We start from the raw sequence: 19102 nt of genomic DNA on the forward strand, positions 1-19102 counted from the left end.
CCCGGTCGGATGAATCCCATTTCCACCTATCGTGCTAATGGGTATATCTGCATTTGGAGAAAGTAACACGAGGACATGGCACCTAGATGCACTGTTGGTGTGTTTTGCAGGCTGGAAATGGTGGTGTTATGGTTTGGGGACTGTTTTTGTGGTATGCACTGGGTTCTCTGATCACTATTAATTAACAGCTCAGTGGGAATGCCTACCTTTCTTTCATCACTGACCAAGTACATCCCTTCATGATGACAACGTATCCAGATAGCTCCATTGTCTATCAACAAGACAGCGTGCCATGCCACAAGGCCTGGAAGGTTGTCAACTGGTTTTGGAAATGTGAAAATAAATTCTCAGGATGTAATGGTTGGTTGGCTGTTTTGGTGTTTATTGGCGTATTGAAAATGAAGATCATAGTGTGCCAAGACATAATGGAAAAGGACATTGGATGCTATGACTATCCACCTGACGGTGTGCAGACACATTGTGCAGTGAACGGTAGCACTACCACAAGACACCTTCAACACCTTGTGAAGTCCATGCCAAGATGTGTTTAAGCTGTATTATGAGCAAAAGGTGGGTTACCACATGGTATTGGTAGGTGTTGCTAATGCAAAGAGCTAATTCAGTGTATATTATAATAGGCCTAAATTTAATAATGAAATTGAAAATAAATAGGTCTAATATATAGGCATTCCTTTACTTAGAAAATTCACTTGTAACGTTCTGTGCTTAAATAAATACTTCATGAATTTACATTATATACAAGGTACATAGTTGTTAAATTTCATATCATTGCCATCCCCTATGTGTACATGTCCGAGGCAAACAGTGGACTTTTCTACCATGGATGTGCCACATTCATTACAGAACACATTGATCTGAAAGACAGTACATATGCTGACTTTATTGTGTGCATGTCAAAATCCAAAGATGCACAGTATTGTTTCTGCTTTGTTTCTGCTTGGAAAGTGTGATTGCTGCCACCGTTTGAGGCTTGCCATATGCATGTTAATGAAAAATCCACACTCACTTCAGTGGCCTTCTCTGTACATATGTAAATACTCCATACACATTTGTACCTGAACATGCTCTAATTTTTTATTTCAATTTTGTGTATGATGCTAACTATATAGAGATGACTTGTTAATTTTAGTAGATATTTTTCTACAGAATCAGTTGTCAGGCTGTTGTTATTCCACTTCCCTAAGGGAAATTGGTGATCTAAAAATTCATTATATGTTCATTGTTTATTGTTTTAAGAAAACCAGAGTGACTTATTTTTGAGTTGAGTAATTAGCATTAGCATTAGTAGAGGCATATGATGCAAGAAAGCAAGCTTATGCAGCATCAGCCAAAAAAAAAAAAACCACTCCCATTTCACCCCTCCATTCGTTCGAAATACCTGTTCAGATGAACCTTAAATTTATTTAGGCTATCAACTTCCACAACAAGGGATGGAAGTCTCTTCCACCAACCAACTACCCGCTGGCTAAAAGAAAATTTCCGCACATCTATCCAACATCTGTCTTTCCTCAATTTGAATTTATGCCTCTCAGGTGATTATTCTGAGCAAGAGGAAGAATCCCATCAGCATTGAGCATGCTCAAACCATTCAAGGCTTTATACCCCTCTATCAGATCACCTCGCCGGTGCCTAGTCTCCAGACACTGTAATTTGCAAAACTTAAGCCATTCTTCGTAAGAGCAACCCTTTGTTCCATTCACTAATCTTGTTGCCCTTCTCTGTACTCGTTCCAGAAGCTCTACATCCTTCTTGAAATGAGGCCTCCAGACCTGTATACAGTACTTAAAGTGTGGCCTGACCATTGCCTTATACAAGGGAATAATCACCTCCTTATTCCTGCTAGAAAAATTCCTGTATATCATTTACAAGACACCATGAGCTATTCTTGCAGCCTGTCTGCACTGCTCAGAAAACTTCATATCTGCCTGCACAATTACCCCCAGGTCCTTTTCATTCTCTACCACTGTCAGTGTAGTACCACAGAGTTGATACATTGCTCTGGGGTTACTGTTTTCCATATGTAGTACTTTACATTTATCAATGTTAAACTTCATTTGCCACCTCTCAACCCATCTGCTCAACCTTTCCAGGTCCTGTTGCAGCAGCATACTGTCAGTAGTATCCTTAACAACCTGCCAACCTTTGTATCGTCTGCAAACTTGGATATTAAGCTTGATATACCATCATCAATATCATTTATAAATACAGAAAACAACAATGGACCCAACACTGAACCCTGAGGGACTCCACTAATAACATTAGTCCACGATGAGCAGTGTCCATTGATTACCATTCTCTGTCTTCTCCCCCTCAACCATCCCTTTATCCATAGCAGCAATTTGCCTCCAATGCCACACTGCTCCAATTTGTGCAGCAGTCTTCCATGTGCAACAGTATCAAAAGCCTTTCTAAGATCCAAATATATAATATCAAAGTTATTCCCTGCATCCAGTTCTTTTGTGACAGCATCATAGTATCCAATCAAATTGGTCAGGCAAGACTTTCCCTTAACAAAACCATGCTGTGTCCAAGCTATAACTGAGGTCTTGTCTAGATGATCTTGCAGTGCTTCTTTAACCAGTGCCATCATTTATTTATTTATTTATTTTATATGATGTGATCAATACACGAAAGAACCAGTTTTTTCTTGCTTCCTTCATGTATCGTGGCCGGGATATCCAACCAACTGGTTGGTTCGGCACCATCGTGATATCCAGCCCGAGGTGGGAATCGAACCCGCGACCTTTGGGTTGTCAGGCAGTCACTTTACCTACCAGGCTAGCCCGGTCGGCAGTGCCACCATTAATTTTCCTGGAACAGAAGTTAAACTCACAGGTCTATAATTACTTGTGTCAGCCTTTGATCCTCCTTTGTGAATTAGGGTCACCTTTGCACATCTCCAGTCTATGGGAACCTCCCCTGAGGCCAAAGAAGCTCTCATAATTATGGCTAAGGGTTTGCTTACTTCCTTTGCTGCCTCCTTTAATATAACTGGATAGATCCCATTCACCCCGGGTGCCTTTTTTATGTTTATCTTCAACAATTTCTCCTCCACTTTCCTCTCAGTTATTACAAAATCATCTAGCTCACTGCCAGAGTTTACTTCACCTCTGGCATTCCCCTTCCTCAATAACTCCTCATGTGTGGATGTAGATGCAAAATACTCATTTAGTTTTTTAGCCACCTGAGCAGGATCGTCAACAGTGAACCATCAATATCCAGTGGACCAATCTGATCCATCCCTTACCTTCTAGAGTTTACATAGGTAAAGAACTCTTTTCTGTTTTTCTTTGTATCCTTTGCCAAGTATTTCTCATAATCTGCCTTTGCCTGCCTAATCTCCTTTGTGACTTGGTTACAGACCAGCTTATATCTATCATAGGCTTCCATCTCACCCATTAATTTATATGTATCCCATGCATTTTTCATCTCTGCCATATGTCTGATTAGTTCATCTGTTATCCATTTAGGCCTAAACTTTGAACAATATTTCTTAGTTGATATGTAAAGCCTAGTAGCTTCCAAGATAAATTCTTTGAATGCTTCCCATTTTGAATTTGCTGTTTGTAACATCATCAGTTGGTCCCACTGTATAGAATTTAAATACTGTCTCAGACCATCGTAGTCGCCTTACGAAAGCAAAAACCCTTCCCTTTTCCCCCGATGTTGGTTATCTCTTTGAGATAATCTCACTTCAGCACACTGTGATCATTGCCATCTAGTGATTCCTTTATCTGCAGATTCTTAATGCATGAAGAATCACTACTGATAATCAGATCAAGAGTAGTACTCACTCTAGTTGTCTCCCAAACATGCTGATGTAGAAAACAATCATCCAATAAATCCACAAAAGCCTTGCTAGTGTGTGAGTGACCAACCCGCAAATTGCAGTCAATATCTGGGAAATTAAAATCCCCCTTTATAAGACTCTCTGATTTACTGGCCCACTCTATTTCCCTGTACAGTTTCTTATTATACTCATCAGAGTCATTAGGCCTATAGCACACTCCTACTCTCAATTTTGATCTCCCAATGCTTATGTTACACCAAACTGACTCGACACTGCACTGTCCAGCGATGTCGATTGGCTTCGCTTCCTTGGATTTTGTTTCTTAACTGATAGCATAACCCCTCCTCCCTTCCTATCCTGTGTATCCTTTCTGTACACATTGTACTCCCCAAATTCCAGTTCTGCATTCCTTATATCTGTGTGACACCACGTCTCTGATATCCCCACAATATCTGCCTTTGATGTTTTGAGCAATACCTCAAATTCATCAAATTTATTTACCAAACTCCTAGCATTGGTGTACACGCAAGTATACATGCACCTGTTCCTATTCTTAGCTATCCTAACACAACCCATGTGTTTACTTGTACTGCAGTGACTCCCAGCAGTCTCTGAAATACCCTGCATCTTGTTTTCCAGGCTGCTGCTCATTCTAATAGAAGCAGTGCAAGAATCACTTTCACCTCTGCCAGTGGCTACTGTTAATCTATTAGTCCTTGTATCCCTAGAAGCTAGCACTTTTCCGACCCACTTAACACTGCCTCGATAGCATCAGCAAATATTCTTGCACCCTTTCTATTTAAGTGTATCCCAGGCTGAAAAAATTCTACCCCTTGAGCCTTGCTGCCTCTTGGTTCTGTTTCTTTTGATTCCATGGCTTTTTGATCTAGGCATTTTAAAATGAAGTAACTGCAGTTTGTATGCACACAAATGGTGTACTTCTGCTTCTACCCTTGAGCCTTACTGCCTCTTGGTTCTGTTTCTTTTCATTCCATGGCTTTTTGATCTAGGCATTTTAAAATGAAGTAACTGCAGTTTGTATGCACACAAATGGTGTACTTCTGCTTCTACCCTTGAGCCTTACTGCCTCTTGGTTCTGTTTCTTTTCATTCCATGGCTTTTTGATCTAGGCATTTTAAAATGAAGTAACTGCAGTTTGTATGCACACAAATGGTGTACTTCTGCTTCTACCCTTGAGCCTTGCTGCCTCTTGGTTCTGTTTCTTTTGATTCCATGGCTTTTTGATCTAGGTATTTTAAAATGAAGTAACTGCAGTTTGTATGCATACAAATGGTGTACTTCTGCTTCTTTCTTAGCTTCAGTATCTGGCTTGCTGTCTTTTTTTTGTAGCTCTTCAAACAGATATTTCATACCAATTGAAATTATTAGGATGTTCCTTTAGTCAGATTTTAAAAATTTTATCTTTAAAATTATTTATGATCTTAATTATTTATATTTTAAAACTATTATTTAAAATTTAATCTTAAATTTAAATTAATTTTAAATAACTTCAAATTATTATTTGAAATGATAATTTAATCTTGTATTAAATTATGTATTATTTGAAATGATAATCTAATCTTGTATTATTTATTTAAAGCATCCAAACATTGCCACTGTGATGGAGATCATGGTCCAGGATACTCCTCTCCCTTGAATGCTATGAAAGGTCCAAAGGAAAAGATTATATATGTTACATGTATTGCACCTGACTGGCATAAAAGTCAAAGACCAGATTATTTGGCCACTGTTGATGTAGATCCAGAGTCTCCTACTTACTCTGAGGTTTGGCAATTATGATTTTGATTTGGGATATCTAATAAGTTTTATTTTTTTTATCTCTTCAGATTCATTTTTTTTGCTTTGAATATAATACGAGGAATGATTAAACAAGTTGAGCAGTATTACATTTTGCACAGTTTTTTTTTTTTTCTTAAAGTAATCGAAATTTTCAAAATAAATCATTAATACATGAAAAACTAATTAATCAATTTATAAAAAGTGACTGTTTTTATTTAGTGTCTATGTCTTATACTCCAATATTCGCATAACTTTTTTGTAGTGTGCTTTACTTATTTTCCCATAGGTTTCAATAAAAATTGAAGTACAACACATTTCTTAGATCTGTGATTAATAGTATAAGCAGTAAGTAATAATTCATTATTTGTGTATTTATCAAATTAATAACAACCAACTATTAACACAAAAAAAAGAACAATTATTAGTTTTTGTATCATGTTCTTGTCAGTGCTATTTGTTGCGGTATGAAGACAGGCTACAAGATCTTCTAGGTGGGTGAATGGCATCTAGTACACAAATAGCTTCTGATATCACACAGAAAGTAGTCTACTGGATTCAAATGCAGAGGCCTGGCTGGCTAATGGCCTTCCATGCAACCTATCTATCAATCAGCCAGGTAATGATGGATCCAGGCATATGTAACCTTTCTATCAAATTGTAGAGGTGCATCACTGTGCCAAAACCACATCTGTTAACCTTATTTTCGGTGCCTCCGTAGCCAGGTGAGCAGGAGCAGCAGTGCGTAGCACACGCTTCTTGATTAGACCGGGGTTCAATCCCGTGACCACCAAATACGGAGGATGTGGAAAGGTCAGGGAATGACCACCGCATATCCCCGGAGCAATATGGCCTTAGTTGCTAATGCTCCTAAAAACCAAATAACATAACAAACCTTATTTTCAATGGCATATCTGTATTAGTTTAGCTGGAGTACTTCAGGTCATAAGAAAATAGCATTAATTAGTTGTGCTAAGATGCTTGGGGAAAGGTTATGGTCCGATAAGGAAATTACAAAAAATACCCACTCACATTTTAATGCTCCATAGACTTAATATGTGTGTGTGGAAGCACTACATTGTAGTTTTGGTCATTCCAAACAATGACAGTTGCAGGCATTAAAAAAACTCCCTCACCAGAAAAGTAGGACTTATCTACCTAGCATACTGTTTTCAGGTATTGTCTGCTGTTGTGTTGTGACAGCTATGTTGAATTGTGTGTGGGTAGTGGTAAGGTGCAAACCTATCCAGGCTGCAGTATGGCGAGGGTTATGGATGTGGGATGATGCTTTTTTTTTTTTTATGCCTTTCTAATCTCCTGAGCACATTTCAGTTAGGATGTCACCTAGTTGGGTATGATGTGCATAGCCTCTGGCAATGACAGTTGCTCCTTCACGAGATTTACCAAATAGGAGATACATCGCAGTACACTTCAATCACGATAATTTTTGTGATCGAAGAGTACTGTGATGAGGAAAAGATAAAAAGCTGAAACCTTCCCTCGTTTTTCATCCTAACTATGCCTCATTTAAAAAACTCCTCAGAACACTTACCTTATTACTCCTTGAATTGAATTCTGGAAATGATTCAGGAATTTTCTAAGTAAAGCTATACACACTGTATATATGTTTTTTATGAAGATAAAAACATTGGTTTAATCCACTTCATCAGTAATGCTCATAATAATTAATTCCAAACACTGTTAACAATACATCTTAACAGTGTTAGGAAGTAATGCTATATTGTTAATGCATTGGCATTGCTACTCTTTTTCTTACTCAGTTCTTACAGAAAATATGTGGAAAGTGTGAATATAGGTTTCTTTGTAGTTACTCATGTTAAAATTATGCATATACAGGGTGATTCAGGAAGAATAGTAAATATTTTGTGAGATTATAGTATTGATTATTGAGTAAAAAAGTTTATATAAACATGTGTCCAATTCTTCTCAATGGATACAAAGATACAGCTGTGTGAAATTGGCATGCACAGCTCCCTGAATCAGATGTGACCAAGAAGCAGTTATAACCTGACACTGTTCGGTGTTAGAAGTGTTACGAATGCCGCACATCTTCACACATGCTGACTATGCCAATATGGTGTTTGTCTACGGTTTTTGTGGTGGAAGTGCTATTGCTGCTTCTAGAGAATACCATCAATGGTTTCCTAACCACAGAACACCGGATTCAAGAGCGTTTACTAGTGTTTACACCAAACTGTGTGAGACTGGTACAGTTCCCAGCGCTCATATTTCTTCTGAACGTGCAAATGAACAAAATGTGGATGAAATAGAACACATTCTTCAGTTGGTAGAATCCTACTATTAGCACATGGAAAATTTCTACGCGTATCGGTGTTTCACAGAGAAGAGTTTGGCAAACATTATGTGAGCATGGCTTGTATCTATTTCACATACAGCGGGTGCAACACCTTCAACCAGGATATGCGTCAAACGATTGGAATATCATCGGTAGGTAAATGCTAAGCGTTGATTAATTCCATTAATACTGTTAAGTGTTAAGTTGATACTGTCACCCGTGACAGTATCAATAACACCCGTAACTCTCATAGGTGGTCAGACGAAATTTGACTAATCCACATACCACTGTAGAAACAAATTTTCAACATTGCTTCTCTGTAAACGTGTGGTGCGGTATCATCGGCAATCAGTTGATTGCACCTGTTGTGTTACAAAATCATCTTACAGTGCCTATTTACCTAGAATTTCTGCAAAATGAACTTCCACTACTATTGGAGGATGTTCCCTTGGCTACATGGATTGGTATGTACTTTCAGCGTGACGGAGCTCCTGCACATTATACCAGTCTGGTGATACAATATCTAAATTGAACTTTCCCCGAATGATGGATCGGCTGTGGTGGTCCCGTTCATTGTCCACAAGAGATGAATTGCTTGCTCGCATTTTAGATACTGCTGCCCTCATAAAGGAATGTCAGAAGAACAACACATCATATTACCACATGAGTTGCAAAATGCATTGAGGTTGGCAGTGGGATTTTCGAACATTTATTGTGAACTGTAAAAAAGTTGTCAATTGTTTGCGTTTTGTATCATTCAGAAAGTCAATGAATACAAACAATAAGTCATTTATCGTTCTTTAATACCTCTCATAATGGCTTTGTGTGCATCAGCTTCAAGCAGCTGTATCTCCGTCTCCATTGAGAATTGGACACGTTTATATGAACATTTTTTTTTACTGGGAATAATCGCTACTATAACCTCCCAAAATATTTACTATTCCTCCTGAATCACCGTGTACACACACACACACACACACACACACACACACACACACACACACACACACACACACACACACACACACACACACACACACACACACACACACACACACACACACACACACACTCTCTCTCTCTCTCTAAATGTTAACTTTATGTTTTATTCATTACAAAGGAATAAACTGTTAATTATTAGATTTGGGTTGTAGGTATGTGGCATTAATGCTATTGTAGTAGTTATCAATTAAACATTATATACACATTAGTTGAATTAGGATATGATCCTGTTTATTTTAGGATTTGTGTTGTGTGATTTACATTTTGGAAGGCATTTCAGGTTTTTGGGCCTAATGGTGTGCTGCTTTGCAATTTGGTATGCTTGCAGCAGCTGGTTCGACTATTTATTTTTAAAATTTTTTTCTTGTAAAGAACTGTGTTGAAAAATTAATATGAATAAGGAAAATTAAAAGTTAGAGTAAATGGAAAAATTAAAATAAGATAAAGCTAAAGGAATGTAAAAAGCAATTTGATTGATAAAATTAAAATAAGATAAAGGAAAAGGAATATAAAAGGTTATAGGAAATAGAAAAGATTTTACATTCATAATACACTTGACCATCCCTCCACTACTTTGTCAGGGGCTTTGAGCAAATAGATAGCCATACTAAATGAATGTCTCATGGATACCTGTTTATGTAGTCTCAATAACAGTTTTAATAAAATTCATTACTCATTTTTAATTATGGGTTATGCTAATTATAATAAATTATGTTACTGAAAATTAAATTTTTAAAGTTTAAAGTTTAGATTGGTATTTACTGCAAAGTGGGATTGGGACCCAAAGCCAAAGGTATGCATCAGTATAAAGTACAGTAGCATTTATCTGAAATCTCTGAATATGATGGTGGTTGGTATGAGAAAGGACTGCATGTCTGTCCATTGACCAAATTTATAGGTTGTAGGTCACCATCTGGCCTATTTTGCTGGCCTGGTGGCAGTTATAATTATTTAATCAAAATCTAAGTGTTCCCAACTCTGTGTTAATGGTGGATGAATGGTGATATTGAATATTAATGGGTAATTTTGATGGTAACTAATAAATTTGTAAAATTTCCAGAAAAGTAATTTTGGGGTTATTAGGATTAGAGGCAAATACATAGAGGAATAAAATGAATTTATAATGCAATATTAAAACTAATTTATAATGCAATATTAATACTAATTTGTAATGTTATCCACTGGTCCAGGACTGATATAACCTTTCTACAGCATAACAGCCCAATGGAATAATTATATACTAGATCGTATGTATAGCTTAGCTTAATTATATACATATATAATTATGTATATAATATATATACATAATTATATACATACATAATTATATACATATATGTATATAATTATTAAGCTGTATATAAATATACAGCTTAATAATTATATACATATTTACATCCTTCCACAGTGGTGATTTTTATCCTTATGGTGCACTGGAATTTAATTTTGACTATTGACTGAATCTAATGGTGGAGTGAAGCGGTAATGTGAATCTATATGATGTGATTTTAATGGTGTCAAATAATTCTCCAGAAAATATGCTGGGAAATAGCACACTAAAGTTATTGAGTGAAATATGTAGGGGAATAAAAGCAGGGAGTGGTGGGCCAATTAATTCACACAAGGAGTATTATTGTTTTCTAAAGTGAATATTGGAATAAGATGTTTTAAGGCTTAAAATTTGGACATCCGGGTTACAGTACGGTCAGTCAATGAGCCTTGTCTGAGTGCAATAAACCCGGGGGACTAATGGATGCTAAAGGTGTTCTGTGACCCAATTTGGATTAATGTCAGGAGGATGTTCAATTAAATTGGCTTGAATAGCCACATTCATATGGAATTTGATGAATTTAACAGGCATATTATTTGTAATTAAATTGGTTTTAACTTTATTAGTGTATCCAGCATATCTTCTGGGGTATTACAGCTTTGTATTATTCTGTTGGTTTGATTTCTAATTACATTTCCATGTATCTATTTAGCTAAATTTGCCTCCCAGTTAGTAAGTTTAATAGCTTGAAATTTAAAGTGGTCTTGTTTATTATGGTTTTGAGGTATTAATTTGTTTATTAATTTTATAAAATTCCCATTTCATCTGTTGATCCCCTCTAACAGTTTATCTAGTTCTTCCTTGAATTTATCTGAACTACACTAGATTCCCATTTGATGTTGTAGATGGAACAAATTTCCACCTACAACACCAGATGTGAATTTGTTCCAACAATCAACCAACCTCTGCTGAAGGCACATTTATACACATCTGACCTGCAACCATCCTTCCTCAAGTTGAATTTATGACTTTATGACCCAATTTGGATTAATGTCAGGAGGATGTTCAATTAAATTGGCTTGAATAGCCACATTCATATGGAATTTGATGAATTTAATAGGCGTATTATTTGTAATTAAATTGGCTATGAATTCAAGACTATATACGTCTTGAATTCATTGTACGAAAAGTATTCTTTGAAGTAAGGGGCTAGCCAGATCTGAATATGACTGAGCATGTTTGGAACTTTATGGAGAGGAATTGGGATGTACTGTGATCTCTATATATTCAGATCTGCTCTTCTACAATAGCAGATCTGAATAGTGATAAATCCTTATAGAATTTATTACTATAAGATTTTATCATAAGTTATGTTGAGCATGAGAGTTTGTTAGAGTTGTTTGGCTGTCAGGCCATTAAAGGCTTGAATTATGCAGGGCCAACCTTTCAGTTTTGGATAGTTGTGAAAAGGATTTATTTATGAACATAGTTGTTGTTGTTATTTGGTTTTTAGGAGCATTAGCAACTAAGGCCATATTTCTCCGAGGATATGCGGTGGTCATTCCTCTGACCTTTCCGCATCCTCCGTATTTCGTGGTCACGCGCTCGAACCCCGGTCTAATCAAGAAGCGTGTGCTATGCACTGCCGCTCCTGCCCACCTGGCTACGGAGGCGCCTATGAACATAGAAGCATATTTATTTTTAAACCCAATATAACTTAATCTTATGATAGCAATCTTTTGCAAAAGATTTGGTAAAATTTCACTGAATGCATATTTATTTTGATATATCAAATTTTATGGTTACACTTAACTTTTGGATATCTATCTTTACTTTCCCAAGTAGCTATATAGAGTTTGGTGGGTAGATATGTTTTTTTAGTAATTTGTGTTGTTTTGCATTGACTTCAGTTTTTTGGATGAATAGAGGAACCTTCAGACTGATATTTAATTTATAGGTAATCCATCGTCTTCCTGTCACTAACTGTGGTGATGAACTACACCACACAGGTTGGAACGCATGTAGTAGTTGTCATCAGGATACCACTAAGTGTCGTAACAGGTTAATCATGCCATCATTAAATAGTGACCGCATTTATGTTGTTGATACTGGTACTAATCCTAGGGCTCCCAAACTGCTTAAGGTAATGTGTTGTCATTTTCATTATTTTTAGTTTAACCTTTTGATAAGAGTATACAAACTTGTTACATGTTTTTTATGAGATCAGAGGCCGTTAAAAGAGTCTTTTACAGATAAAATTAAAGTAAGTGTTAAAACTAATAACCATTAACTTTTAAACTCTTCCACTTATTTGGGAATGGTTTATTGAAAAAATCCTGAAAAGTAATTGCAAAATATGTAGTGCACAGTTCTGCTGGAAGCTTTGCTATATGTCAGTTAACGTTGTGTAGAATTTGTATTAGGAATATTCACAATATTGAATGTTCTTAATATCCATTATAATAATAATAATGGGTATTAAGAACTTCAAGTTGATTGGTTCATATTATGCTGTTAGCAAAATATGGACCAATTAACAGATTTACTCACATGCTGCCTACCTATGAAATAAATATTTCATGGATGGACACATTTTGTATTTCATTTTGTATGTGAGTTGTGTCCATCCATGAAATATATCTGATGACATTAGTACTGAGGTAAAATTTTGTCTCACTGAATCCAGCAAATAAAATAGTATCATTATATAAATTCCATTTAACGAACTATATCAGTGGTGGATAACTTATTTTGTGATGCGATCTACTTTATTTCTTCAAAATGTGCCATGATCTACCATCTCAAGAATTTCATTGCATATGATTAAAAAAGTTAATCAATAAATATTGAAAAATGTTTATAAATTTTAAAATTAAATACAATTCAGAATTCTTATTCTAAATTCATACGTTTTTTAATTTATGTGAAGTTTGTGTCTTCATGTCATCTGCCAAGCTTTCAAAACCAGGGATATATTGTGATAAGGCCAACCGTAAAGAATCTTCTGTATGCAAGTCTGTAAAAATAGAGCGATTCTTTGTTTGTTTCAAATACAAAAAGGCCGATTCACAGATATGTGGAACCAAAACAGAAATTTAAAAGTTCACTGCATTTTTTTACATTTGCGTACTTTTCTCGGCAAACATATTTTCAAAAGTCTTTTTCTGATGATCTGACTTTTAGGAAGATATCCTTTCGCAATGTAATAAATTTCATTTTCAAGTAATATTTTCTCCATGTGAAAAATCTCAGCTTTTTTTTTTTTTTTCTGCAATTTTTTTCGTATCTAAGTTAATATTAAATGAATAAGAAATATATTGAACAATGTCTTCCATTGTTTTAAACTCACTGAATCTGGTTTCAAAATCATTCACAACTTTCTCAATTTCAGAAATATATTTCTCGCTATTAAATTCAAAAACAGGATATTTTTGCAAATTATCTTGCATATTTGCAAAATGATCGAATTTTTTTCTTTGAGATCCTTAGCTATTGCCAAAAATTGATATTTATATGCAGAAATACTACTAATCATGTCATCCACATTTTTATTTTTTCCTTGTAATTCCAAATTCAGATTACTTAATTTACTGATAAAATCTGCCAAATAAGCCAGATCACACACAACTTCGTATCTTGTAGCTGCTGATAATCATCTCCCCTTTGATCAACAAATTTTTTAATTTCATTTAGCAAATTTTGAAATCTCTGTAGAAATTTACTCTGACTCAGCCACCTCACATCTGTGTGTAATATCAGATCTGGTTCATTTTCATCGCGTTGCAATTTGAAAAGTCTCCTTTGTCGAGATTGTCCTCTGATGGAATTCACGATTTTGAAAGCTATGTCCATAACATTTAGTATTTAATCTTTTGCTGGCTAACACTTGTTGGTGGATGATACAGTGGTAACTCAAACAGTGGACTATTTAAAGCATGGTAATGAGTCCAGAGAGGTAATTATATTTTGATAACAATTTATTTAACAGCATGTGCAGTTAAGAAGACAGTCAGTACTTTGACTAACATAATATTGGTAAAATTATTATCGAAGTATAATGGCTCTGTAATTTGCCTCATTTAAAGACATCTTTTTCAAAATCTGGGAATTCATCATCCTTTTGGCAAAATGCGATGAATCCGTTAAGGTGCCCCATCATTGCTTTAGCTCCATCTGTTGTTATTGATACGAGCTTAAATAGCGGTAATTTAATTTTTTCACTAAAATTTTTGAATGCGTTAAATATATCAAGGCCTCTAGTGTTTTCATTTAACAAAACCATACCCAGCAGTTCTTCTCTAGTGGCAGAATCATTGAAAACCAAGATGACTCAATTTAAATGATGCTAAAGTTGCTGCTCTAGATTGTAAATTAGGTGTGAAGAAATTTTGTTTTGCAAATAATCTGGATTTAAGTTCTTTTAATTTATTTTTTCTAAGGTCATTATTAGGTGGAAAATCCAATTGGTATTTATCCTGGAGTGTGTTTAAATGCCTTTCTAAATTTCCTTTTTTGGGTATAGCCACGGAAGCATTGCAAATCAAACAACAACATTTTTCTTTTATCATTACAAAAATGTATTCTAGTTCCCACTCTTGATGAAAATGATACATTTTACTCTTTTTCGTAGTACTCATTTTAAATCAAAGGGTAATAAATTAACATATAATTATTGTCCAGTTATTAATATTAAGTAAGCTAAATAAGAATTTGACACATACACTATGCTCTCCACAATGTAACTGCGGGAATTTTCACTAGAAGCCTAGTGGCTGCATGGAAACGAGTAGTCATGTGGTTCAACGGATTTTTAATGGGCGTATGCAGTGGGGTGCATAATAATAATAGCATTTTGATTTTGACTAATCTATTTTTTATATATATTGAAATTCATCATGATTGACCGAAATTAAAGCCACAATAGACTTGTTGGCCACCCCTGGACTGTATCATCATCATTCTTGAACTATTTCAATTTGTTGAAACGAAAATTATGTTTCTTTTGAAAAACTCTAATGGATTTCTCAATGGAAAACCTGCCTCTTTCACATTGAGTTCTTCGGACCATATAGTATTCAACTCACTATCATTGTTGTTGTGTATTTATTGGGTGAATTTTGTTGAAAGATGTTTTTCAGATGATCATGGATATTTCCTGTTTTTTTGAATTCATTAATTGTTCTTCAGTGGTTTCCTTAATCAGCTAGGGATTTTCATTATTTTTCACTAAATTCAGTAGTGGTAAATCAACACAAAGTGCCAGTTTTAATTTGTGGAATTGAAAATACATCTACTAAGCATTGCCACCTCATTTTTTTGTTAATTTATATATATTTGCATCACCAATCTGGAAAGAAATAAAAAAAAAAAAAAAAAAAAAAATCATGCAAAAGTGTGAAATGTGGCAGAGAAGTCATGCACTGTAGTGAAATTCATCATGATGCATGACTTTTGCAACACTTTTTGTTTTCGTGAGCAGCTATATTAATATAATTCACTCCCTAGCAGAACTTTAGGACTAGTTAAAGCATGGCAATGAGTATTTTGAGGTAATTATTTTGCTAACAATTTATTTTAACAGCCTATGCAGTTAGGAAGACAGTCAGTACTTTGACTAACATAATATCAGTAAAATCAGTACTTTGACTAACATAATATCAGTAAACTCAGTACTTTGACTAACATAATATCAGTAAAATCAGTACTTTGACTAACATAATATCAGTAAAATTATTATTGAAGAATTAGCATTAGCATTAGTAGAGGCATTTGATGCAAGAAAGCAAGCTTATGCAGCATCAGCCAAAAAAAAAAAACAATAAATAAATAAAAAATACCCACTTCCACTTCAACCCTCTGTTCGTTCGAAATACCTGTCCATCTGAGCCTTAAACTTATTTAGGCTATCAACTTCCACGACAAGGGATGGAAGCCGGTTCCACCAACCAACCACCTGGCTAAAGGCAAATTTCCTCACGTCTATCCTACATCTGTCTTTCTTCAATTTGAATTTATGCCCTCTCAGGTGATTATTCTGAGCAAGAGGAAGAATCCCATCAGCATTGAGCATGCTCAAACCATTTAAGGCTTTATACACCTCTATCAGATCACCTCGCTGGCGCCTAGTCTCCAGACACTGTAATTTGCAAAACTTAAGCCTTTCTTCGTAAGAGCACCCCTTTGTTCCATTCACTAATCTTGTTGCCCTTCTCTGTCCTCGTTCCAGCATCTCTACATCCTTCTTGAAATGAGGCCTCCAGACCTGTATACAGTACTCTAGGTGTGGCCTGACCATTGCCTTATACAAGGGAATAATCACCTCCTTATCCCTGCTAGAAAAATTCCTATATATCATCGACAATACACCATGAGCTACTCTTGCAGCCCGTCTGCACTGCTCAGAAAACTTCATATCTGCCTGCACAACCACCACCAGGTCCCTTTCATTCTCTACCACTGTCAGCGTAGTACCACAGAGTTGATACGTTGCTCTGGGGTTGCTGTTTCCCATATGTAGTACTTTACATTTGTCAATGTTAAAATTCATTTGCCACCTCCCAGCCCATCTGCTCAACCTTTCCAGATCTTGTTGCAGTAGCATAGTGGCAGTAGTGTCCTTGACAACCCTGCCAACCTTTGTATTGTCTGCAAACTTGGACATTAAGCTTGATATACCATCATCAATATCATTTATAAATACAGAAAACAATAATGGACCCAATACTGAACCCTGAGGGACTCCACTAATAACATTAGTCCACGATGAGCAGTGTCCATTGATTACCACTCTCTGTCTTCTCCCTCTCAACCACCCCTTTATCCATAGCAGAAATTTGCCTCCAATGCCACACTGCTCCAATTTGTGCAGCAGTCTTCCATGTGCAACAGTATCAAAAGCCTTTCTAAGATCCAAGTATATAATATCAAAGTTATTCCCTGCATCCAGTTCTTTTGTGACTGCATCATAGTATCCAATCAAATTGGTCAGGCAAGACTTCCCCTTAACAAAACCATGCTGTGTCTGAGCTATAACTGGAGTCTTGTCTAGATGATCCTGCAGTGCTTCTTTAACCAGTGCCTTCATTAATTTTCCGGGAACAGAAGTTAAACTAACAGGTCTATAATTACTTGTGTCGCCCTTTGATCCTCCTTTGTGAATTGAGGTCACATTTGCACATCTCCAGTCCACGGGTACTTCCCCTGAGTCCAAGGAAGCTCTCATAATTATGGCTAAGGGTTTGCTTACTTCCTTTGCTGCCTCCTTAAATATAACTGGATAGATCCCATCCACCCCAGGTGCCTTTCTTGTATTTATCTTCAACAATTTCTCCTCCACTTTACTCTCAGTTAATACAAGATTCTCTAGCTTACAGCCAGAGTTGAATACACCTCTGGCATTCCCCTCGCTGAATAACTCCTCATGTGTGAATGTTGACGCAAAATATTCATTTAGTTTGTTAGCTACCTGAGCAGGATCATCAACAGTTGACCCATCGATATCAAGTGGACCAATCTGATTCATCCCCTTCCTTCTAGAGTTTACATAAGTAAAGAACTCTTTGCTGTTTTTCTTTGCATCCCTTGTCAAAGATTTCTCGTAATCTGCCTTCGCCTGCCTAACCTCCTTTGTAACTTGGTTACAGATCAACTTGTATCTATCATAGGCTTCTGTGTCACGTGTTAATTTGTATGTATCCCATGCATTTTTCTTCTCTGCCATATGTCTCATTAGTTCATCTGACATCCACTTAGGCCTAAACCTTGAACAGTATTTCTTAGTTGGTATGTAAAGCCTAGTAGGTTCCAAGATAAGTTCTTCGAATTTGAATTTGCTGTTGGTAACATCATCAGTTGGTCCCACTGTATAGAATTTAAATACTGTCTCAGTCCATCATAGTCACCTTTACGAAAGCAATAACCCTTCCCTTTACCCCTAATGGTAGTTACCTCTTTGAGTAAATCCCACTTCAGCACACTGTGATCACTGCCACCTAGTGGTTCATTAACCTGCAGATTCTTAATGCATGAAGAATCACTACTGATAATCAAATCAAGAGTATTACTCCCTCTAGTTGCCTCCCGAACATGCTGATGTAGAAAACAATCATCCAATAAATCCACAAAAGCCTTGCTAGTGTGTGAGTGACCAGCCCCCAAATTCCAGTCAATATCTGGGAAATTAAAATCCCCCATTATAAGACTCTCTGATTTACTGGCCCACTCTATTTCCCTGTACAGTTTCTTATTATACTCATCAGAGTCATTAGGCCTATAGTCCACTCCTACTCTCAATTTTGATCTCCCAATGCTTATGTCACACCAAACTGACTCGACACTGCATTGTCCAGCAATGTCGACTGGCTTCACTTCCTTGGATTTTATGTATTTCTTAACTAATAGCATAACCCCTCCTCCCTTCCTATCCTGTCTATCCTTTCTGTAGACATTGTACTCCCCAAATTCCAGTTCTGCATTCCTTATATCTGTGTGACACCACGTCTCTGAAATCCCCACAATATCTGCCTTTGATGTTTTGAGCAATACCTCAAATTCATCAAATTTATTTACTAAACTCCTAGCATTGGTGTACTCGCAAGTATACATGCACCTGTTCTTTTTCTTAGCTACCCTAACACAACCCATGTGTTTACTTGTACCCCAATGATTCCCAGCAGTCTCTGAAATATCCTGCATCTTATTTTCCAGGCTTTGGCTCATTCCAATAGAAGCAGTGCAAGAATCACTTTCACCTCTGCCAGTGGCTACTGTTAATCTATCAGTCCTTGTATCCCCCCAATCTAGCAGTTTTCTGACCCACCTAACACTGCCTCGATAGCATCAGCAAACATTCTTGCACCCTTTCTATTTAAGTGTATCTCATCCCTGTAGAAGCAGTCTCTCCTGT

At 36.3% G+C, this 19102-nt stretch overlaps 1 protein-coding gene across 1 annotated transcript in view; it reads left to right on the forward strand.

Annotated features, from left to right (window-relative positions):
• Positions 1–19102, forward strand: part of LOC150091475 (methanethiol oxidase) — a 116045-nt gene that overhangs the window by 22884 nt on the left and 74059 nt on the right. The window contains exons 2-3 of the mRNA XM_090384082.1: positions 5412–5596; positions 12155–12340. Of these exons, the coding sequence (XP_090240208.1) occupies positions 5412–5596; positions 12155–12340 (371 nt within the window). The remainder of the gene's footprint in view (positions 1–5411; positions 5597–12154; positions 12341–19102) is intronic.

This window comes from Mastigoproctus giganteus, chromosome 1, assembly GCF_048544385.1.
Source record: "Mastigoproctus giganteus isolate SK-2022 chromosome 1, ASM4854438v1, whole genome shotgun sequence".
NCBI lineage: Eukaryota > Metazoa > Arthropoda > Arachnida > Uropygi > Thelyphonidae > Mastigoproctus > Mastigoproctus giganteus.